The 20,889-nt window shown below is 42.7% G+C and overlaps 2 protein-coding genes across 2 annotated transcripts in view; one reads left to right on the top strand and one right to left on the bottom strand.

The window, feature by feature from the left end:
- aos (protein argos) overlaps nucleotides 1-14,698 on the top strand; it is a 71,851-nt gene extending 57,153 nt beyond the window's left edge. Inside the window, exons 2-4 of the mRNA XM_071594064.1 lie at nucleotides 9,568-9,741; nucleotides 10,618-10,824; nucleotides 12,195-14,698. Coding sequence (XP_071450165.1) covers nucleotides 9,568-9,741; nucleotides 10,618-10,824; nucleotides 12,195-12,395 — 582 coding nt within the window. The 3' untranslated portion in view covers nucleotides 12,396-14,698. The remainder of the gene's footprint in view (nucleotides 1-9,567; nucleotides 9,742-10,617; nucleotides 10,825-12,194) is intronic.
- Nucleotides 1-20,889, bottom strand: part of LOC139695155 (elongation factor-like GTPase 1) — a 498,678-nt gene that overhangs the window by 110,536 nt on the left and 367,253 nt on the right. The window lies entirely within an intron of this gene.

The following is a 20,889-nucleotide window of genomic DNA, read 5'->3' as shown; positions in this document are numbered from 1 at the left end:
GACTTACGTAAAGCTGATTCATCAAAAGGGCGTCAATGCTAAATCCCAAGCGCCTGACCTGAGCTGCTAATTCGACGAAATGGCATTTTTTCCCATTTGGCATCGCTAACTCTATGACCTCGCGGGACATCTTCGCCAATACATTCGAGATTGAATTATTTGGGGGAAATACGTGGCGGCAATAGAGCGTACGTATCGTTGCCGAGAACAGATGCGGAAGAAGGTCGACTAGTGTTGCACCATACTCCCTCGATGACCGCGTTTGGCCTTTGGCATCCTTTAACATTCTTATCGGATGAAGCGCTCGATCTCTGGTCCACGCCAACGGAAAGGAATTTCCGCGTCCGTGCCTTAAAAAAAAGAAGGCCTGCCTTTATCTCGGGGAACTTTTCCCCCATATTCGTGCGCTCATTCCGTCGCTCACATTCCCCGCATTCGTCGAATTCCATGATAACGGTGACCCCTGAGTCTTCCCTCTGTCCTCTTCGATAACCCTCTCCCGATAGATTCGAGGAATTATTAATAACAAATACAACCGTACCTATTTTGAGATTCCTGGGGAGAATGAAAGGCTAAGGTGGCCCGCTGTATTCGTCTCCTAAGTCAAATTCCGTTTCCGGGGAGGGTCATCAAAATTTTTCACCTTCTAGCCAACCGAAACAGAAACATTTCGGTCCCTAACTGAGAACCTCAATGTAAAAAAATTAGGTTTCCGCATTTCGGAATTAATGTCGACGGCGGGATCCTCCTCTTAGACTCTTTTCTCACCAGAACTACGTGGACCTCTCTCTCCCTAAACATTACGCAGGGGAAGATTTACCTCACCAGTCGAGGGTTCGAAAAGTCACAGATGTGGCCTATAGAAAACCGTAGACCATAACCGATTACAATATGATGCGTAATGAAAAATGATACAAGTAAAAAAAAGAGAACATTTTAGAAGTGAAATCATATGCCATCTGGCTATAGGTCCTATAGCATTGCCAATGGTCCACCAACCTACATGAGCGTGGAATAGTTGCTGTGGTACATGAGCACGGAGTATGGAATAGTTAAATGCTTATCTAAAAAAAACAATTAAAAATAAAAGTTCTCAAGAGCAATGACTCTAAGAACCCACGCACAATGCTGTAAATACCTGAATATGGAACTTAGTCGTCGGAAAGAGTTGTTCCTTAAAAAAAGCAAACGACCCCACTTATGATAGGGGTATTGTTTGCTCAAATGCTATTCAATAATTCCTTACATCCCCGTGTTTAATTTATTTTAAAGATAATTAAAACTGCTGCCTTGAATTTCTTCAGAAGTCTACGATGAGTATGAGTTTTTATTGATAATCCAAAAATTTATCCATAGTAGACTTACATTTTCAAAACCGAAATTTCTACAATGCGACTTTACACAGGTTAGCACCCTGATAGCTCACTCACTCATAATTGGTCACATGGAAAGATTCCCTTGGAGAAGATTTCCTAGGACACGCATTCTTATCTCGGTTGCAAATGGAGACGAATCGCATATTACAATTCACAATTTAAAATTCATCGTCAAACGAAGACGTCATCCCCACAATATTACTATCACCCGCTCCGTACACAAATTTTACGAAGCTTTCAAGAAGCATGCACCAACACAGAATTGTAATGGCCTCTGATTTCAACAGCGTAACGTTGTGGCCTCAGGACGGAAAGATCACGAGATGTGAGTCGTGTAACAGCCTCTGATGACCGCGGTGCGATCATTATTCCACTTCGCCTTACATCCGCCCTCCGCCATCATCGTCAACGTCCTCCGACCACCTCCCCCACAGCCAATAAGTATTACGACTTGGCTCTGTACTTTTATCAACGGTCGACCTCAAAACCATTTGCAGAACGATCCTAGAAACCATATCTTCATGCGTCCACTAAATTAGGCTGAAATTGGAACATTTTACAGGATGCTCAACAAAAATATTGCCGACTCAACATTGCCCTCTCTAGCTCACGATAAATGATTCCTCCTAGGTCCGTTTCAACTACGCAAAGGCCATCATTGTACAAGTTGAAATTTTTATTGTAATTGTGTAATGCCCCATAGTATACGGCATATTTTTCCCACCTAATTATACCAAGGAAATAAAATACCCACAGTGCCTACACTCCTTTGAATTAACAATGCACTAAGTGAAAATCAGAATAATGAAAAAGTTTGATTTGACTGAAAAACACCCTCGCGCTTCACTTTAAAACAACTTTATTACATGATGCGTTTCGCCCAACTTACGTATTCATCATCGGGTACACTTTAACATCAGTATTATACACCGGATGATGACTAAGAAAGCCGAAACGTATTGAGTGAGAAAGTCGTTTTAAACGGGACAACATGGTTTTTATTATCACCCCTGAGACAATATGCGTTACTCATTTAATGTCAAAGAGTCTAACATAAATCCAACTGGAGATTTCATCGCTCAACGTTCCCGGAACTTACCATCCTCATCAAAATTGGTGGATTTCATTTGAACAAATAAATCGAAATTCTTAAGCTTTCCAATTGAACGCCATAATATTTCCAAATATGGTAACTTAGGACGAAGTTATCCAAAAGTTGATAAGAAGTCATAATGGAGCTCCAGTCAAGTTGAGAAAATAAAGAGAATTTCACGGAACTTATAGATAATAAAATCTTACACAAACATTGATGGGAACCATGGAATCAGGCCTCTTCATTTTGCTCAATCGGAAAAAAAAACTATTTTTTTCAGAAAGGGGAACGCCTTCTGGAATATGCGGGGAGTGGCTGACGTATAAGGCGCGAATGCCTCTCCTCGAATCGGACCTACGACAATGCCGACAGCTAACGAATTGGTGCAAGCCGTAGCAGACGAATGGCGTGCCCCTCAAGGCACTGCGTTGAGGAGTCGCTAGGTATGTTCCTACATCTCGAATGCGGGTTTGATTCGACCTCCGGGAGCCCACGTTTTCACATTCGCCGCTAGACAGCTCGATGCTCCAATATGTTCCGTACTTCTTTCTTACGCCAGCTTTCTATTTTGGTAAATGTAAAAAATCTTGATCTAAAGGAGGCAAAGATCCAGCGCACGTACACGCATCAAACTGAGATACCAACCACAGCAAAGGTCGACTGCTCTGATCTGTAGTGGCATTGGATTACGCGGCGCGTGAGTTTACTGCGGTAGCTGGTTAAGTCAGCACGTTCTCAAACGATTCGTTCGGAGCGACTCCTTGCCTGAACCGTCCTAGAATGCTTCATTTCTCGTATGTTAGAGCTTCCTACTGTTTTTTGCGCTTATAGAATTTTTGCAGGACTTCCAAGCATGACTCGCAATAGACTGCAAGGAACTACTCACCACTCTATGAAGTAAATCTGACCATTGAGAACAGCGATTTGGTTATAGTTTGCCTCTCTGACTACCTTCATAAATTAACACAACGCACTCGGTCACAGATCACCGAAAGGAACGATGGTGAATACTATTTTTATCAAAAGAAAACATTAAAAATCCGAAAGTTTTAGCAAAGAGAAGGAGCAACATTAAGCAAATTTCTTACATTTTTAATAAGGGTCGACGTCAGATATACCAAGCGAACAGGGCGCAATGATTGAAAAAAAGGAATGCATGCATGACAATCGACACCTCCATCCCTGTGCTATGCTTCTGATGATTGACAGAGGAAGTGGGAGACCAATCCGCATTGGAATCTCTTCTCCAAGAATCGTGAAATGATAGCACACAAAAAAAACGATTATCAAGGGGATCCATTTGCAATATCGTATTCTTGTCTCGCGAAGGTTGAGGCTGGCCAACCATGTAATAGGGCAAGGTATCGGTTCCTTCAACAATCCAACTGTTGGAACTTAAAAAACGGCCAACTTCCGGGTGAGAATCGCCAGGGTGCCCGCAAATCTTCAGGCTGATTCGTCGTAGGCCGTGAGGAGGAAATGAATGGTGTTTGTGGAGGATGCCTCGGTTTGCGACCGAGGCACCTACGGTCTCCTGGGTGGTTGGGTCGACTAATCGTCAGCAGGGGAAGTGGTCATTTCTCCACGACGAAGCGTCCTCCATTATTGTTCGTCGGAACGTGGCTGAATGCATTTGGCCCATGAGAGTCCACTCGTCTATAATTTTCTCTACTATCGAAACCAATAAACGTCTGTAAACTAGTTTTAAGAAAGGTCCATTCTTGTGATGAGAATTCGATCGTGCGCCAATTAAATTCCATTGAGATGAGTTTGCTATAATCAGAGATCAATGTGTACAAAATTGCCCTGCCTAGAGATAATTTCACCAGAGCAAAATATTTCAAGTGAAAAATAACACGATCACGCCAAGTATTTTCATAATTTATTTATTTTGCAGTTTCATCATTGTAGAAATCAAATTTTGGGATAAAATTCACTCGTTTCAATCATTATCATAAAAAAATTACCGATTGTCATCGAAATTCTCTTGTGCGAGCGGCAAATCAGTAATTGCACGCCGGCCGTTCGATATACGTGTAACCACTATTCACCAACACTTGTGCATGAAAAAGTGTTCTGACGCCCTACATCGTCCAACAAATAATTATTATGGCAATAAAATCCAGCCTACGCCAAATTTCCCTAAAATATGTCCACAAATATGAAATCGCTTGCCACGTAACTTGAGATTACGGGGAACGTTTAATGTAATACAATATGCGCGTATAACAGTTCTGTCTAATCACTCGTTACCGCAGGTCGAGAAGCCGCTTTGGTACCTTCACGTTTATGATTCGAAGCATGGTACTAATATCTTGGAGCGGTGGTAGTATACTAATAACATTCATTCCCTTACTCTAGACTATTACCATTACAGTGTATCCGCTCAGAGAACCTCCCATTTTCGTGAATTGCCATGGGTAAATACGACTGGACCCAAAAGCAAGGCGCGATGGAACTAAAATAGGCGGGAAATCCTACCTTAAATCCTTCTCCGACATTCAAAAACTAATCAAAGCTATTGGAAGGGGGAAAGAGAGTGAGGGAGGGAGGGAGAGAGAGAGGGAGAGGTCCAGCATTGCAGACTGGACGGAGCACGCTCCAGACCGCCCCGTGGCCTCGTGACCACAGAGTGGGCAGGAGGAGGGGAGGGGCAGCGGTGTGGGATGGCTTCCAGTGGGGTTGGGGGAGAGGGGGCTGGAGGGTAGGGCCACGCCGCACCGCCTACACCATCATCACCTCCTCCACCACCACCACTGCCTTCGACCGCCGCCCGCCCGCCTTCCCCAGCCTACCGGCAGAGACGGGGCTCGCGAGCGAGGTTTCGGTTTACGCGGCTGACCGCCACGGCCCCGTGCTAGGCACAGTGCCCTCGCCCCCTCTCCCCCCGCCCACGGGGGAACGGCTGCTCGCCACGCATTCCTCCCACCGACCCACCTAAACCCTGCCTTTTCAAGCCTCACTCCGTGCCTAAAGTCCCTTGTCTGTCTCCTTCGATCTTCATCAAAGGCTCACACACGCACACAAATACACCCTCTCCTATCAAACCTCCCATCCCCTTTCCCTCCCCACTGCCATCGACTACTGCGACGGACGATTCCGACTATATCCGCTGGGCCTATCGATTCGACCAACACTAGTATCGTGGCTCTGAACTAATTATCTTCTTTTATATATTAATTTCGATTTTCGATTATATATATATATACTTGAAGAAGGCCCCTGAGAGGGCCGAAAGCTCGAACAATTTACCGTGTAAGTGTTCTTTTATATGTGTCTATTCTTTTCTATTTGTGTTATGTTGTGTCAGCCCATTATTGTGCCGCTCGTATGAGTTTTTCCGGACAATCGTGATATATATATATATATATATATATATATATATATATATATATATATATATATATATATATATATATATATATATGTACATACATATATCTCAGATCAATGGCAAATCAAATGCCTATTCCCTCGTGTAGCTATTAATGAATCTATGCCCAATTCTTTGAGCCACCTTACATAACTACAAATGAAGGGGTTGAACGATAGACAAGCTAATAACCGCACAAGGCGCATGCGATATACGGGCGTGGTCATCCCACTGCCTGGCGATGCGGCATTGGTTGGTTCCCGGGAGACAAGCATGCCAGCTGCGCGAAGATACGGCGATGCACGGTGTCCGATAATTCGGCTCGGAATAAAAACACTTCTCCCTTTTCCGTCTTACTTAACCCTGCCAAATCGACGCAACTAAACGTCCGAGAAATTGCGGACTGGCCAATGCGACTGCAAACTAATTCATTCAATATTTGGACTGCAGGCATTGGATCTACAACGATCAGGGTACAGCATAGAGACAGAATAAACCCCCCATGATCACTAAGTGAGTAATTCGCTGAGAAATACTTGGACGCAAACGAAAATGAATAGCCATTCAACCCTATACGAGATTACAGAGATTGTAACGACTTCATATGAAGTGGGAGCTACCCTCCATAAAACTGAACTCCAGGTCGAACTTCCGTTGAGTAATGCGAGGGAAAACTGGAACGGAAACCTACCTATTGAAAAATATTAAGGAGGACAAATACTAGCGACAAATTAAAACGGCAGAATGAAAAGCTGTTAGGATTAAATGAGTAGATAGAGGAATAAATGGGATGGGGGTTGAGAGAGAGGGAGATGTCACAGAGATAGGGAAGTCTTAGGTGTCACGGTTAATTGATTGAAAAACGAGAAAAGAAGCAGATGGACCGCCTCCCCCTTGTTCCCTTAACGCGTTGTCTCTCCCTCTCATTCGCGCCCCATTATTCCGTCGAACAGGTCCGCCGTCATTGGGTTACGAACTCGCCCCGCTATCGCAATGCGCTCACCACTGCCGCCGCGGCCATCTCGGCATACGTCACCTCAAACCGACTCCCCCCTCTTCCCCCCCGAAACTCTTCCATCCTCACCACACAACGCGACCCCCCCCCCCCCCACTTGGTTCTCCCCATGAGGGCCCGAAGTGGCGAGATGAGTCGATCTGACGGATGCATTTCGTCACGTGGTGCCTGCGGCCGACCAACCTCCCCCCGGAGGCCATCGAGTACACGCACAAGTCGAAATGCTGCTGCCCAAAGGGAAAGTAAGGACGAGGCTCCGGTGTGCTTTTGCGGCTCGGCGCGCGCGCGTCCATGGCGCGTGTGCGAACACGGCATTGCTTTCCACAGAATTTGGTCGCCTGTGCAGCCAATCTATTCCTTTCGAACAGTCATCGATAGTGTAGGCTGATTCCTTAAACGACTTCAGCTCGGTTCCTCAGGACCACATCTTGTTAAGCGAAAAACTGACACGAATTCCCGACTACAAACATAACACTTAATGAATGAAAGAATCGAAAATAGAGAATCCACCAAAGTTTTTATTTTCCGATCCGTTTCCTACTCAAGCAAGCCATTTACAAGGCAAGGATCGACTGTTGATTTATGTTAACTTCAATAGTAAAATCAAAATTTTGGATAACTACACAAAATTTGTTCCTCTCATTTACAACATAAAATACCTCAAGGTTAGCCCTGAAAAAATCATGTTTAACATACTATAATAATCTTGTCATAATTTTCTGTTAGTCCAAAGTACATTTACCTGGGCGTTCAAATATTTAATGTCTACATAATGAACGAGTAAAGCATCGGTGAATACATGTAAATGGCAAATGCATTTGCAATTTTGAAGCTTATATGGATAAAACAATGCCTAGAAAGTAATAGGTTTTGTCTTATTGCATATTTTACACTGCTTTTCTTTCCCTCGATCACTGATATATATGATTTCTACCTCAAAGGGGAACTTAATTTAACAGCATTTGTGACTTAGTTTTTCTCGAAATTCATTAAGTTGTGTTCTACGCCATGGAAATAGTAGAGATTTTAACGAAGAAGGAATTAATAAGTCACTTTTATATACTATGTAATTTTATAGCTAGGCCATTCATGCCATACCTATTCCCTGAGTGAATATAACTATGCTTTTTTAACTAAAGGAAGCTTCCTGAAATTTATGGGTCAGAGCCAGTTTCTCGAAAAGCACTACATCATTATTTGTTCCATTTGTGAGGTAATATGAAGTTGCATGAATACTACTGGAAAGAGTCTCCATATTAGTTATTTTAATTGGACGTATTCGTTGAGCTTCGAAACTTCCCAGAGTTAATCAAGACACGAAACGGATGCGTCAAAGGGCACGGAGGAGACAGCGTAATTAATTGGGACTCCGATTTGAGATTGGGGCTCCATTTCACCCAAGCGAAGGACGTTCCAACCATTCTAGATAATTGGAACCTCTCGTCTCGACCTTAAACGAATACGACGGTTTGAGCAATCAGGAAACGCATCGTTTTCTAACTTCCGCTGCACTATTTACCGCAGAGTAAAATTTAAACGAATGACAACCCGCATTAAGAAGGGGCATTAGATGTATTAGATAATTCATACTAAACTCATGATCGCATCATCATGTCTTTTATGATCATATTCGGCATATTATATCGAATCAACTTTCACGAGTTGTAGTAGTTTTAGGGGAGGCGGCCGTCAGCTGAGGTGATTTGCGCCATTAAGGATGGACGGGAAGGGAGAGAAACCCGGCGTCGGCATTAGCCGACGCCGGGTTTATCTTGACGAAAGACGCCAAGGGGTCCGCAGTTTAACGTCCCATCCGACGGACAGCGCACTCACTCAAAGTGCCCACTATAACTCTAAAGAACATTCAGCAATTGAGATAAATTTTTACAACTCGCATTTATATAAAATCCCTGAGATGCAACACAGTTTACGTAATTAAAATGGCAAATACGAATTTATAAGTTGACGGAGAAACATTTGACCGTATTATTTTCGACTGACAATGGAGAGACTGCGAAGAAGCATCGGATAAAATATCCCGGATCTCCCGGATCAATTCAAAGATACGACACCGGAATTGCCCCTTTTTCGTTCCTAATTAGCAGAATACCTCCTGGATATCTCCCCTCTGGCAGGCTCCGACTGTGCTTTGGTATCCACAGCCTCTATAGAGACTTAGGACGTCGTATAATTCTTTTCATCAGCCGCAACAACCTCACATGTTGGTTCACTCGACGGCTTTCGTCATAGCAACTGTCCCTTAACGGAATGATTTACAATGGTGCACTGTAAGAGGGACGATACCTACGACCAACTGCTGAGAGAGCATCGCTCATACATCTAAAAACTTCTATGGTTCATCATATTAGAGTAACGCCCACTTATGTTTGTTTGAGCGTCTCTTTACCACTTCCCGCTTCCCAATTTACTTGAAACACCGGTGGAATCATTGGGGAATATAACGAAAGATTGCCTCATATATGTATATGCTCAAATGCACGTTCTTCCATCTCACATTTTGCAATTTCAAAAAGTTTTAACACAAACTAACACCGGAGATCCCGTCAATATCCATTGCCACACGCCCTCGCGAAGGCACAATGGGTACGAAATGTGTGTAAAGGAAGGCATGCATTCTTCCGCTGAACAAGCTATTGGAAATTCTATCTGAAACACTGAGTTCACCCTCTTCCTCTCTTTCGCTCGACAGAACTCTGAGGAGGACCTTCCCGAGTGCGCTCCTTGGGCCGTTTGCAGCAAAGTGGACCGATACGACGCACCCTGGGTGGAGAGGCAGTGCAGGTGCAAGGGACAAACGCACTGCTCCAAGGCCCTCGACGCTTCCGACGGACACACCCTCACGGACAAGACAAGGCAATACAAGGTAAGACGCAATTTATAAAAATGACGGTGATGCCTATTAAATATTTTGGGCGAACAGAGGCCCATGCAGTCTTTACGCCCCTCATTGCGCTAGCATTGCTCTGGTATTCCTTTGGCTTTAACTTTCCGCAAAGGAACAAAAAAAATGAATAACAAAACAAATCGACCGCTGTCATCGTTTTGCACGAAAGGATAAATAGAGCGAAGATCAACAATGAACAAATAATAAATGAGGTTGAAAAATTCTAATATAAAAAACTCTGAAAAAAAGTTTAAAAAATAGTGTGCACACGGAGCGTTATAACATACGACTTAACAAAGAACCGCACGTGGTTACAAAATGGAAAAGAAATAGCGCCACATTAAGAGAAGGTCACAGCTCTTACTTTTAATTTTCACGTAAATTATCTTGATCTGAATGAATGATTGATGATTCGAATGCGATTGTTGCGTGTATTCGTTATAATCTAAAAATAACCTTATTTAAAAAAAATGGTGCATACGTTACTTCCCAGGGTAATGGGAAGTAATCTTCTCCTCAATTTTTCCTGTCTCAAGTAAGATAGCAATCGGGTAACCATATTTCCATCAAATGGAATATCACTGTTTTCCGCTTCCACACGTCCTTTAAGTGGATCGCGGGGTGCCACGTGTTCATGGAAGTTAAGGAATCGATGCCGTGTGACTGGTGACCTAACACCCCTTGTCACACGTCCTTGCTACGGCTTGCGAGGTAGTGTACAGATATATGTGAAGATTGATTGTTTCCAACTCACATCATCACTACGGAAATAAGCGTCGAAAATTTCTTCCCAGTTGCAAAACCATGGCGATTTTTTTGTCTCCATTACTAATCTCTTCCTTTCCTATTCCGCAGCTCTGCGAACCCATCAAGAAACTGCCAAAATGCCGCTTCTTCCGGGACATCACGTGGACGCTCCGCAGTTACCCAGACAACGCCACGGAGCAGGTCGTGCACTGCCACTGTCCCAAGACGTCGGTCGCGTATTTGATACAGCGACAAGTGTACGAGACGAGGCACGGCGTCGGATACCAGTATTCCTTCGCCTGCTCTCCGCAGAGTGTAAGTATCTCGGCAAGAAATTGTCTGCAAACCGTGTTGGCTTCCCTCTCTGGGTTGCACTTTCACTCAAAGTACCCTGGCCCTTCTTTGGATTGCGTTATCCGGAATTTGTCGACGAGCAATATTAACAGTGAACGAATCTCGACCGGAAATCAAAGTTATGCATGGCTGATATATTCCATCATAATCAATCCTCCACACTCTTTCTTCAGAAACAGATACCTCCTCATTTATTTAATCACCCCCATCTAAAAACCAACAGACAACGAACTCGTCTAATTAATGAAGCTTACACATTAGTGTCTAATGAAGAACTATGATTTATTTTTCCTTGATTCTTGCGGTTAGTTCGTTGCATGCGAAATTTGTGTGTGTAAAGTTTTAGTGCCAAATTCCACTTTTAGTGTGTCAGTTGTGTATTCTTTTAAAAAAGTATTTATTTGTTTGAAATCCAACGTTAAGACCAACTTAGCGATTGTGGTTTAGTTGTTTAAGATATGAATGATGTACAACGACATTAAATCGGTAATTTTGACCTTTCGTTTGCCTGACCTGCTAAGACTATAAAATTTAACAATAATATTTGCAAATAAATTGACCAAATTGCTCATTTTTGACATATGCCCATCCAAATTGTTCGTAAAGGACAAACTGTAATGATCCATGATGCTTCCCCAATAATATTCAACAGTCAAGTGGTTTTGGTGTAATTCATGTGCTTTCACTGTAAACAATGCCAAACACCAAGTTCGTCCTCAGGCGAAACCTCATCGATGTAGTAGATCCAAGTAATCATGATCATTAAAGATTCAGAAAATGTGCACTGTGAGAAAAATAATACCAATTAGGTAATTATCAAGGCATTGAATGAAGATCAAATTTTCAGCACAAAATAATTGCTTCAATAGAGATATTAACATTTTCTATGATTACATTTGCACGAGATGTATTTCTTGAGCAACATCAGCTCCACGTACAAACATTGCCCTCATGAATTTCCACATAAATAATTTTTGGAAATTCCCGAGTTTTAAAATTTTGAAAAAGGTGCTGATTTACTACAGCCGCAAAAGCAAATACTGTAAATACTTTGATGACCTTGCTAAACATTTCTATTATCTAACGTCCAAACTGAAATATAAAGCATCAATTTTTACAATTAAGATATTTAAAAATTTAAAACAATGCTGCAGATCATATCTTGCTTAGAATACAACAAAAGAGAGCCTAGTCGAAATCCCCTCGTAGATGCAGGTAATTTATCCTAAATGGGATTACCTAAATCCAGAGCAGGATTCATCTCCGTATTTCTTCTATCCACTAGACCTACAATGCAGCACCATTCTATATATGATTCTTTCCCCCGGCAGAGGTTGCGGTGTCAGCGGAAGGAGCCTTGTCGACTCTTCACAGTGAGGAAGAGGCCCGAGGTGGACGAGGTGAACACCAACACGCTCTGCCAGTGCCCCCACAACCACCGCTGCCCGAGGCATCACACCCACGCGGGCGTCATCGCGGGCAAGAGCTACACGGACGAGGCGATCAGGACGTACAGCGGCTATTGCATCTGAGGACGGGATACCCTCCCGCGTGACCCGGCAGATGGCATTTACACCTAATCCGCCCAGAACACTTACCCAACAACACGACGACGTCGAAGACTTAAAACGCTGAAAACAAACCGAAAGAGTGTTGTGCGCCAAGGAGTTAAAATTCTACAAAAATGTACACTTATAAAATTATATGCATACAAGTATGTGAAAGGTGCTTCAGAGGCCCATGGGAGCGGATCACACTTCGACCACTTACCAGCGTGAGGCTGGAAGAGACAACGCGCGATAGGAGAGGTTCGCGCTGACTCCAGTGACGAGATAATTGTAGCGAACCTGAGGCAGCGTAATGTCTTCGCCGTTGTCACTCGTCTGCGGTGTTTTTATTTGTGTGGCAGGGGCCTCCCTTGACCATTTATCAGGGTTTGCATGCACAAAAAAATAATACACTCAGCACTGTGAGTGTAAAGAGTGGTGAAAGTGAACGTGTGAACTCCTAGCGAACAAACAAAAATCTAACGCACACGAAATTTCGCATCAGAAGCTCGGCTGCCCCGCTTCCGGTGGCGTGGCCTGAAATAAATGACAGCTTGTGACGTGTGAAACGTGTGGAACACTTACATAAACAAGAATAAGTTTAAGGAGGTGAATAAAGGACCGTGAGGCAGCGACGATGATGACAAGGGAGTGAATTGGTGTGTTGAAATGAAGTGAAACTAGTGGTTTCGGACGATATAACCTGTTTGAAAGAAGCAGACTTAAAAACTATTTTCAAAGTCGAGACGGAGTGAGTGAGCAAGGATTGCTTTCGTTCCTCCCCCTCGATTTTCTCACCGCTGTTTGCCGAAGTTGGTGAAATACTTGCCCCCAAAAAAAAGCGTACCTGATCAATATAGATTATATTATACACATAGCTATATATTTTATATATTTGTCGTTCGTATCAAATGCCTCTATTTTTACTATTTTACTTGTTTTACTATTATTATTATTTTTATTGCAACCACGAATGCAAAACGTGGAGAAAAAATCTTTGTTAATTATATCTGCCGCTTTATGACGTGGGTGTTATATGGGGTTTTAATTAAGTAACACAATAACCTCCTTTCAAAATAAAAAAGCATCGTTTTTATTATCATACTCCCCTCGAAAGTCGGTATGAGTTCGTCGTCCTTCTCGTCCCAGCGGAGGAACATTTCCACTTAAAATGTCACCAGTTTTTTTGGCATTGGTCGCGTAGGGCAAAAGTCAAAAGTTTCCAAAAGCAGATTCACCTCACGAGATTTCCGTCTAATGGGAATCAAAGTAGCACGGCGAGTGCTCGGAAAACATGCCATCCTCATCACTTTCAACCATCGACCCTGAGAATTTCTATTTCCGCCGTGACATTTGCACATTCATTCTGCGAGTCGGCATCTTGGGGGGGGGGGGGGGCTGGGCACAAGACATTTTTATTTTCATGCGTTTGGGCTGCACGAATGGTATACTTTGGGGGAACCGTCCGAGGAGCGGATACAAAACAGCTCATTACTAAAGTAGAGAAAACAAAATTAAAACGTTCTTGCATGATTCAAAATTTAAAAAAAATAAATATCAGTATTAATTCGCAGGTTTTTGTTTTCCATTACAATTCCTGGTTAGTTACCGCTTGAAAGGAAGGCTAAAAACTTCATCAGAGAAGCTCGGTGATTGTGACCACCTTTTAAACCTTTGGATGCCGGCTCATGATCCATCATGATAAACAGATATTAGTTGACTAAATCCCACAACTAACGAAATTCGGTTAATCTCATAACACATATCATGTCTGTCCCAATTTCATCTGGAAGGACATCCGATTTATACTAAATAAAATACGCCACCGAATATTTCAACCACATATTTTAACCACCAATCACCCCCTCATATTTATTCATTGATCAGGTTGTCACGACATTGGGACCATATGATGTGAGGAAATACAAATTGAAAAACGAGAGTAGTACCAGTAAGGTAATTAGTTATACGTACAGGGTACGCGACGAATAAGTGTGCACGAACTGAATTTTATTCCTTTGCTCAACCAAACAAATTTGGAAGACAGAACGGCGTTTAACATGCACTGCGATGATAAGTGTATCGAATTGATCATGTACAAAACATGTAGCTGTAAATTATTGTATACCTCATTTATCTCATTATGTAAATACTATTATAATGAATACTTGTAAATTTGCATGAATTTGGGGTAGAAGAATACTCAAATTTGTACAGCGAGAGGGTTTGGAAGAGTCCAAAGAATGGCCTCCTCGAGCCCTTATCCTATGTTTATGTAAAATAAAACCAGAAGATTCCTAATTGATGGATGGAATTTTCACTGACTTTGTTTCCCTCAAACCATGACAGGAGCTCGAAAGAAATGATCCAGAAAATAGCCACGGGTTCACTTCCCGTTGGCACATTTTTTCTTTCGACGGAAAATGCTGATTAAGGGGCACACCTGTCTCCTTCTTTTTTTTTGCCGCCCCCCTGCATTTTGTTCCTTTTGTGACGCTGGTAAAAAAAAGATAGAGAGATGCCGAAGGAAACAGTGACGTATGACGCGGCGGTCCTGATTTTCCACGAGACTCATACTAAAGTTTGTCGGCTGGCTCATAAATTTTCTCAGTCCGGGACATATTTTTTTATGGCCAGTGCGGCGAATGTGATTCAAGGGAGTCTGACGTAGGGCTCATGCGTTTGTATCCACAAAGCATATTGAAATTTACTGCGCATTAAAAACCGCTAGCAAATCACGTGCATGCAATAAAAAAAAGTCAGGCAAAAGACTATCTGAATCATTATAAAACAGTAAAGAAACCTAAGAAGGCGAATACTAAAAATTCTCGAATTTTTTTGATGCATGAAGGCGTATGCTTAACACCCGCCATCATGGACGATTAATATCTCTTTCCATCTCATGTACGATTGTATTTTTTTAGCGATATGGCCAATTAGAAAAAAATATACACGTTTTAAACAAATAGATTTTCCTAGCACTGAATAATCAATACAAGGGAATATTTAAAATCCTAAGACAATCTCATACCTCCGTATGTGCACGTTTATCCTTGGCTTCCTCTTGCTTTGACGTGTGAATCGGAATTCCATCACAAATCAGACGACAAAACCCTTTCTTTAAGAAAGCTGTTTCACGTTATGAGTACGAGATTCCGATATTTTTCCAAGAAAATATTTCCCTGAGGCAAGGACCTGGTAGTCAAGTGGGTAGAGCGTTGGGCAACTGACCCAAGTACCCGGGTTCGATTCCGGGTGACGACTTTGGGAACCCTCAGCTTCATTCACCTAAGCTGTGTGATTTTTTTGGGTACCAGATCTTTCTGGAAATCCATAGGCAGCACAGGAAAAGAGACTGCCCCCCTTTTACGAATCACCCTCCGTGGGCTTAGTACTAGGTGCCCTCTACCTACCAAACCAACCTTTGGGTTGATAACTGTGGAGGTATATCCCGAATGACATTTAAATAGTGTTTACTTTTACACGGATAGAAGCATGTTTCGAAAGCACTCTCCGCGTACTCGTGTACAATGTTTAAGTGTAGATCTAAGAACTGGTCAACCAATACATAAGTGAGTTATCTGCACAAACAAAACGTACGTAGGACATTATAACTTCATTTTAACGAAGAAATACCAATGTAATTAACCTGTTAGTCCTATGCTCGTTGACGCCCACGGCTGTTAAAGTACATACATATCTTTTAACAAAGCTTTGTAAAAATGTCAACTCCTGAAAATTTTCTCAATAGGTAGAAGGAAATGATGAGTTCTGTAAATATGTACACCAGAAAAACTTGAAACATTAAGAATGGTAAAAATTTGATCAAAAACTGAAAATAAAATTAAAAATATTATTATTAATGGAAGCCTACCAATTAAACGAGGTTTTTGATGGACGTTGAGACAAATCAGCAAAAAATTCTAAGCCTCACTTAACAAGGCACTAGTAACGTAACATCCTACACTACCATAAATCCCAAATTATTGTAGGAGCTCGGCTGGGAATCACACACGGAGCGAAGGTTGAATTACAGATTGAATGCCTTGAATAAATTGGAAGGATTCCTTTTAGCAATGATGCTGAAAATGTATTACTACCCCCATCGTACTACGGTAGGCGAGATCACGTCAGGCAAATAAGAGATATTAAGAGTAGAACGGATATATTTAGGATGCCGTTTTTCCCACGAACGATTAAGGATCGGAATAAAGTTCTTCGACCGCGCTAGGGGGAAAATATTCGGGTCAAAATAAGTCTTGTGTGTGTTAACTCCCTGCCACACACCCTAACGGTGGCTTGTAGAGTTCAAAAAACTATTTTTGATCCCTCATACTTTCCCAATGCCGTACAGTATGCACAATATTGCGTCTACCAGCCGTTAACATTTCATCTCCGCTCAATATGTCATGTCCTACATCGAGTTTTCCTCCCTTTCAAATTTCTCCGAGCAATCCTGATTCATCCATGCATTGTTCCACCTCATCTGCTTTTCTTTCCGCCCAATTTACTTTTTCCATTCTCCCTACAGCAACATTACCAAGGCCTTCTAGGTCTCCTGCCTTAACGGCTGGGTTTCCGAGCCGTAAAGTGTACATCAATATCAGAGGTGTTCACTATTCTTTTTAGCTCATCTCGTCTCACTCACTTAAGGCCCTTGTAATCAACTCCCTCCTTTTTGCAAAAGTTTCTTTGTTTTACGCAATTATTCTTCTAATCCCCCATTATTTACGCCCATCTTCAAGAAAAACAATTTCAAGATAGGTTCGTTATATAGGATGGTACCTGGTCTAGTTAATGACCTCCAATTTTAATTTTTAACACGCCGCGGCATGAATTCTCAGACGCTGCGGTGGCCCCGTCTCAAGATACAGTTTTGCCTCGTCGCCAGCGGACGAGACACGACCTCAGCCCCACTGGCAAGGGGCCGTCGTGGCTGTGTCCTCCGGGGTGGCCATCGCGAACCTTCCGGTCTGAAGTCGCCATCCTCCCCGGGAAGGGCCCTTTTAGCACTCCAGTGTCGAAAGCGGAGGGAGATGGGAGGAGAATGGGAGGACTGTCCCCGCAAATAATCCACCCATGAACTCCCAGATTTTCCCCGCCCGTCCGCCCCACGTCGACGGGAGAGGGGACGCTATTGGGGCGACGGGATGAAAACTGGAGCGCCGTGAGAGTTTTTAGGTGCGCTGCCGTGTCCCCTTCCCCTTTCATTTACTGACTTCTCGGAAACCTTCGGCCGACTAATTGACCCCCCTCCCCCCGCCCGTCCATTCTCCTTCCTCCCTGAGCCGAGAGGCAATGGTGGGAGGAGAGGAAGGGGGGGAGACGTGTGGCGCCGTCCGCCTCTTCAACGGAGGCTGCCAGCCAGCATCGCCGGCCGTCCCCTCGTCGGGCGGTTGAAGGAATGCCACGCCAGCCGTACTCTCCCACGCGGGAGAGGGAGCCTTCGTTCCCCCGGCGCGCGCCAGCCTTTCCCGCTCAAAAATCGCCCGGTTGACTGGAAGCCGCCGCGGAGGGAGAGAGATTTTATCGCAGCTTGAGAGGATGGTGGCGGATGAGCGCCGCGCTTCACTTAGGAGCGAAATAAATCATAACCCTCCTTTTAGGAACTCCGAACTGTCCCACGAATCACAATTGATGGTAGCCGGCAGGGAAAATGGACCAGTTTTAGATGAAAGAATGAGTCTGGTCATAAATTATAACAGGCATTCCATCGCGAGTGTTTCAAGAACACTTCTCTTAGCAAGTATTTTACTAGCATAGCACAATAGCTAATGATGAGTACGTTATGTTATTCTTTAATTCAAATTATTTGAGCTATGCTATTCATTAAACACGTGTTTCCCAAATGTGGCAATTTAACATCCCTTTACCCTACTTTAAATTTATCAAGTCGTTTTTGCATCTTGTTTTTTGTTATTGGTTAAGATTAGTGTCTCTGTCACCCCCTGTGACTGACGAAATATAGGTTTAAAACTGGAGTTTCTCCAGCTTTTAAAGTTAAAGAAATGGCGCTTGTTGCCAACCAAGTTTCAGTTTAACTACCATACTGATGTCCATATCAAAAGAGTTAGTAATTTTCCACAGACTTTATTTCGCAGTACAACGCGTTTCACCGACTTGCGGCATCATCAGGCGGTGAAACGCGTTGTACTGTGAAATAAAGTATTTGGAAAATTGCTCACTCTTTTAATATGGGCATCAAACAATTTCACGAAATGAAGCCAGAAAGTGTACAGTATACCATACTGATGTTTTACCTTGGTCTTTTAATATAATAAACACAACTTTTTCTCACTCAATCACCAAATATTTACGCATACGACATATTACACTTTAAATGGGATGACAAGAAGTGCGCATTTCACCGCTTCAAAGATTCAGTCGATTTTTCAGCGGAAAACACCGGAGATTCAATCTTATTTTTCTACCTGTGCGAGTTGTGTGCCGTTTGGATAGGCTCACGTATAAGAAAATAAAGAAATATTAAATATTCACTATGATTTATAGCTCAATATCATTATAAATAAATGAAAGGACTAACTTTGTAGTTCCACACGAAAACGATTTATTCACACGACCCGGGTTTCGAAGTAAAACTTCATCATCAGGTGAGCTCTCTACATTTGCAGCCCTTCTTATATTATGGTGGAACTACAAAGCTAGTCCTTTCATTTATTTATAATGAATCGGTTCCACAAAGTTACGCCAGAAACCATTAATTATATTAGCTCAATATCAATAATATGTACCCTTAAAATATATACCTGGCGGAATAATTTGAGCTAAATTGAAGCCAAAAATCTTACGTAATTAAAAACATGTTACTTATACCGTATGTATACACATATATGTATTTACCCGCCGCGATATCCACACAAATTGAAGAAGAGCGCCGGTATAGCCGGTTGGCATGGGAGTAATACAAGATGATTCGATCTCCATGTTTATTTAGAGTATGACTCAACGGGCATAATTCACAGGATGAAGCAACTTCGCAAGAGATATATACACCAAAATGGTACATAATAGTATTCATTTTTCAGTCACCTCTACCATTCACCCTCGTTTAATCCACGCTATGCTAAGGAAATGAGCACTATGGAAACCACAGAAAAATATTCCCGCAACCTGGCGGACAGCAGTGAACGTGACTTCGATGAAAAGAAGGGCAGAAGGAGGAATCACTGAAGACTGTCAGCGGAAATATTTGGTTGGAGGCCAATTGTCGCAAAAACTACGCATCGCCCTTATAACTGGGGCGAGAGAGTACGAGAGGAGGAAAAGGTCAGTGATGCGGTGAACGTCTTTGAGGGGGATCGACAACCGAGAATAACAATCCGATCGAAAATAGATTTCATGCGTCACACGAGGGCAACAACATAACATATCCCTTCGGAACTACTCCTCAATGATCACTGCCGCGGGGGTTGGAGCCAAAATGGCGAGGTTAGAAGGCGCTAATTTCGGCGAGGGGAAATCGAAACAGGAGAGAAAGTGGTCATCTGACTCGATAGCCCACCAATATCCACCAAACATAAGATTAACTACGCATTTGTTGATGGCCGACAACTATGATATTAAGCGATTAAATGCAGTGATGGAGTTAGTGGGACATAATGGAACTGCGTCTGGCATAAACTCTCTCATCTGCATTTACATCTTACCTCGAGTGCCACCAGAACGGCTTGGGGAAGAGTGTGTTGGGACAACAGCCTTTGGGCATGGAATTCATCATCAGTACACTGACGCTATCATGTAGTCAAAATACGTGCAAGTTAACTGGGGATTTTGATTCTCCCTTCCTCGAGCCTGCGTTTGGCTGTGGTTGTATGATTGCGTGTGTGCTCGTTATCGAAGATATCTCGATTTGACTAGCGAGCAGCGGAATTTCAAGGTTCCCCAGACAGAAAGCGAAGCAGTGTGTCTGACCGCGAGTTTTTAAAACGGGTTTGGATTATTATTTTGCACTATTTTCGACGACAAATAATAATAAATCAATTGTATTCAGGCGCACTTGTATTCTGACGTTTCAATCATAGATTTATACCGCATTTAGGACTACATAATTATTTTATAATTGATGAACTATTCATTCGATTTACCATATCTTTTGTACTCAATACATCAAGTTTGCATTTGCTGAAGTTATTATTTGCGAGATCTCAGAACTTCGACGACTGAGTAGACGAAGCCTGCAAGAATGGTGTTTGTTTCGCAATGAAAAAGTATGAATTGTCCTGAACTATCGCCCTGCAGAAGCTGACAACTTTAGTTTCGAAACGAACGTATGGCGCAAAGCACATTAGGGACTCACACTATGGCGGTTGTTTGTGCGATTCCCCATCAAAAAGCACACACGGTGTTGGAGATGCCCAAGTATTCCCCGTTCAGTAATAGACTAGCATAAAAAGAACACTCAAACGTAAAAAACTACTCAGCTGCGAGATTTTATGAGTCAAATATTATTTTAGAAAAA

The sequence above is a fragment of the Hetaerina americana genome, unplaced genomic scaffold (assembly GCF_022747635.1).
Source record: "Hetaerina americana unplaced genomic scaffold, ioHetAmer1.1.p SCAF_6, whole genome shotgun sequence".
NCBI classification, from domain to species: domain Eukaryota; kingdom Metazoa; phylum Arthropoda; class Insecta; order Odonata; family Calopterygidae; genus Hetaerina; species Hetaerina americana.
The sequence above is the reverse complement of the archived record's forward strand: the minus strand, read 5'-3'. Positions and strand labels throughout refer to the sequence as shown.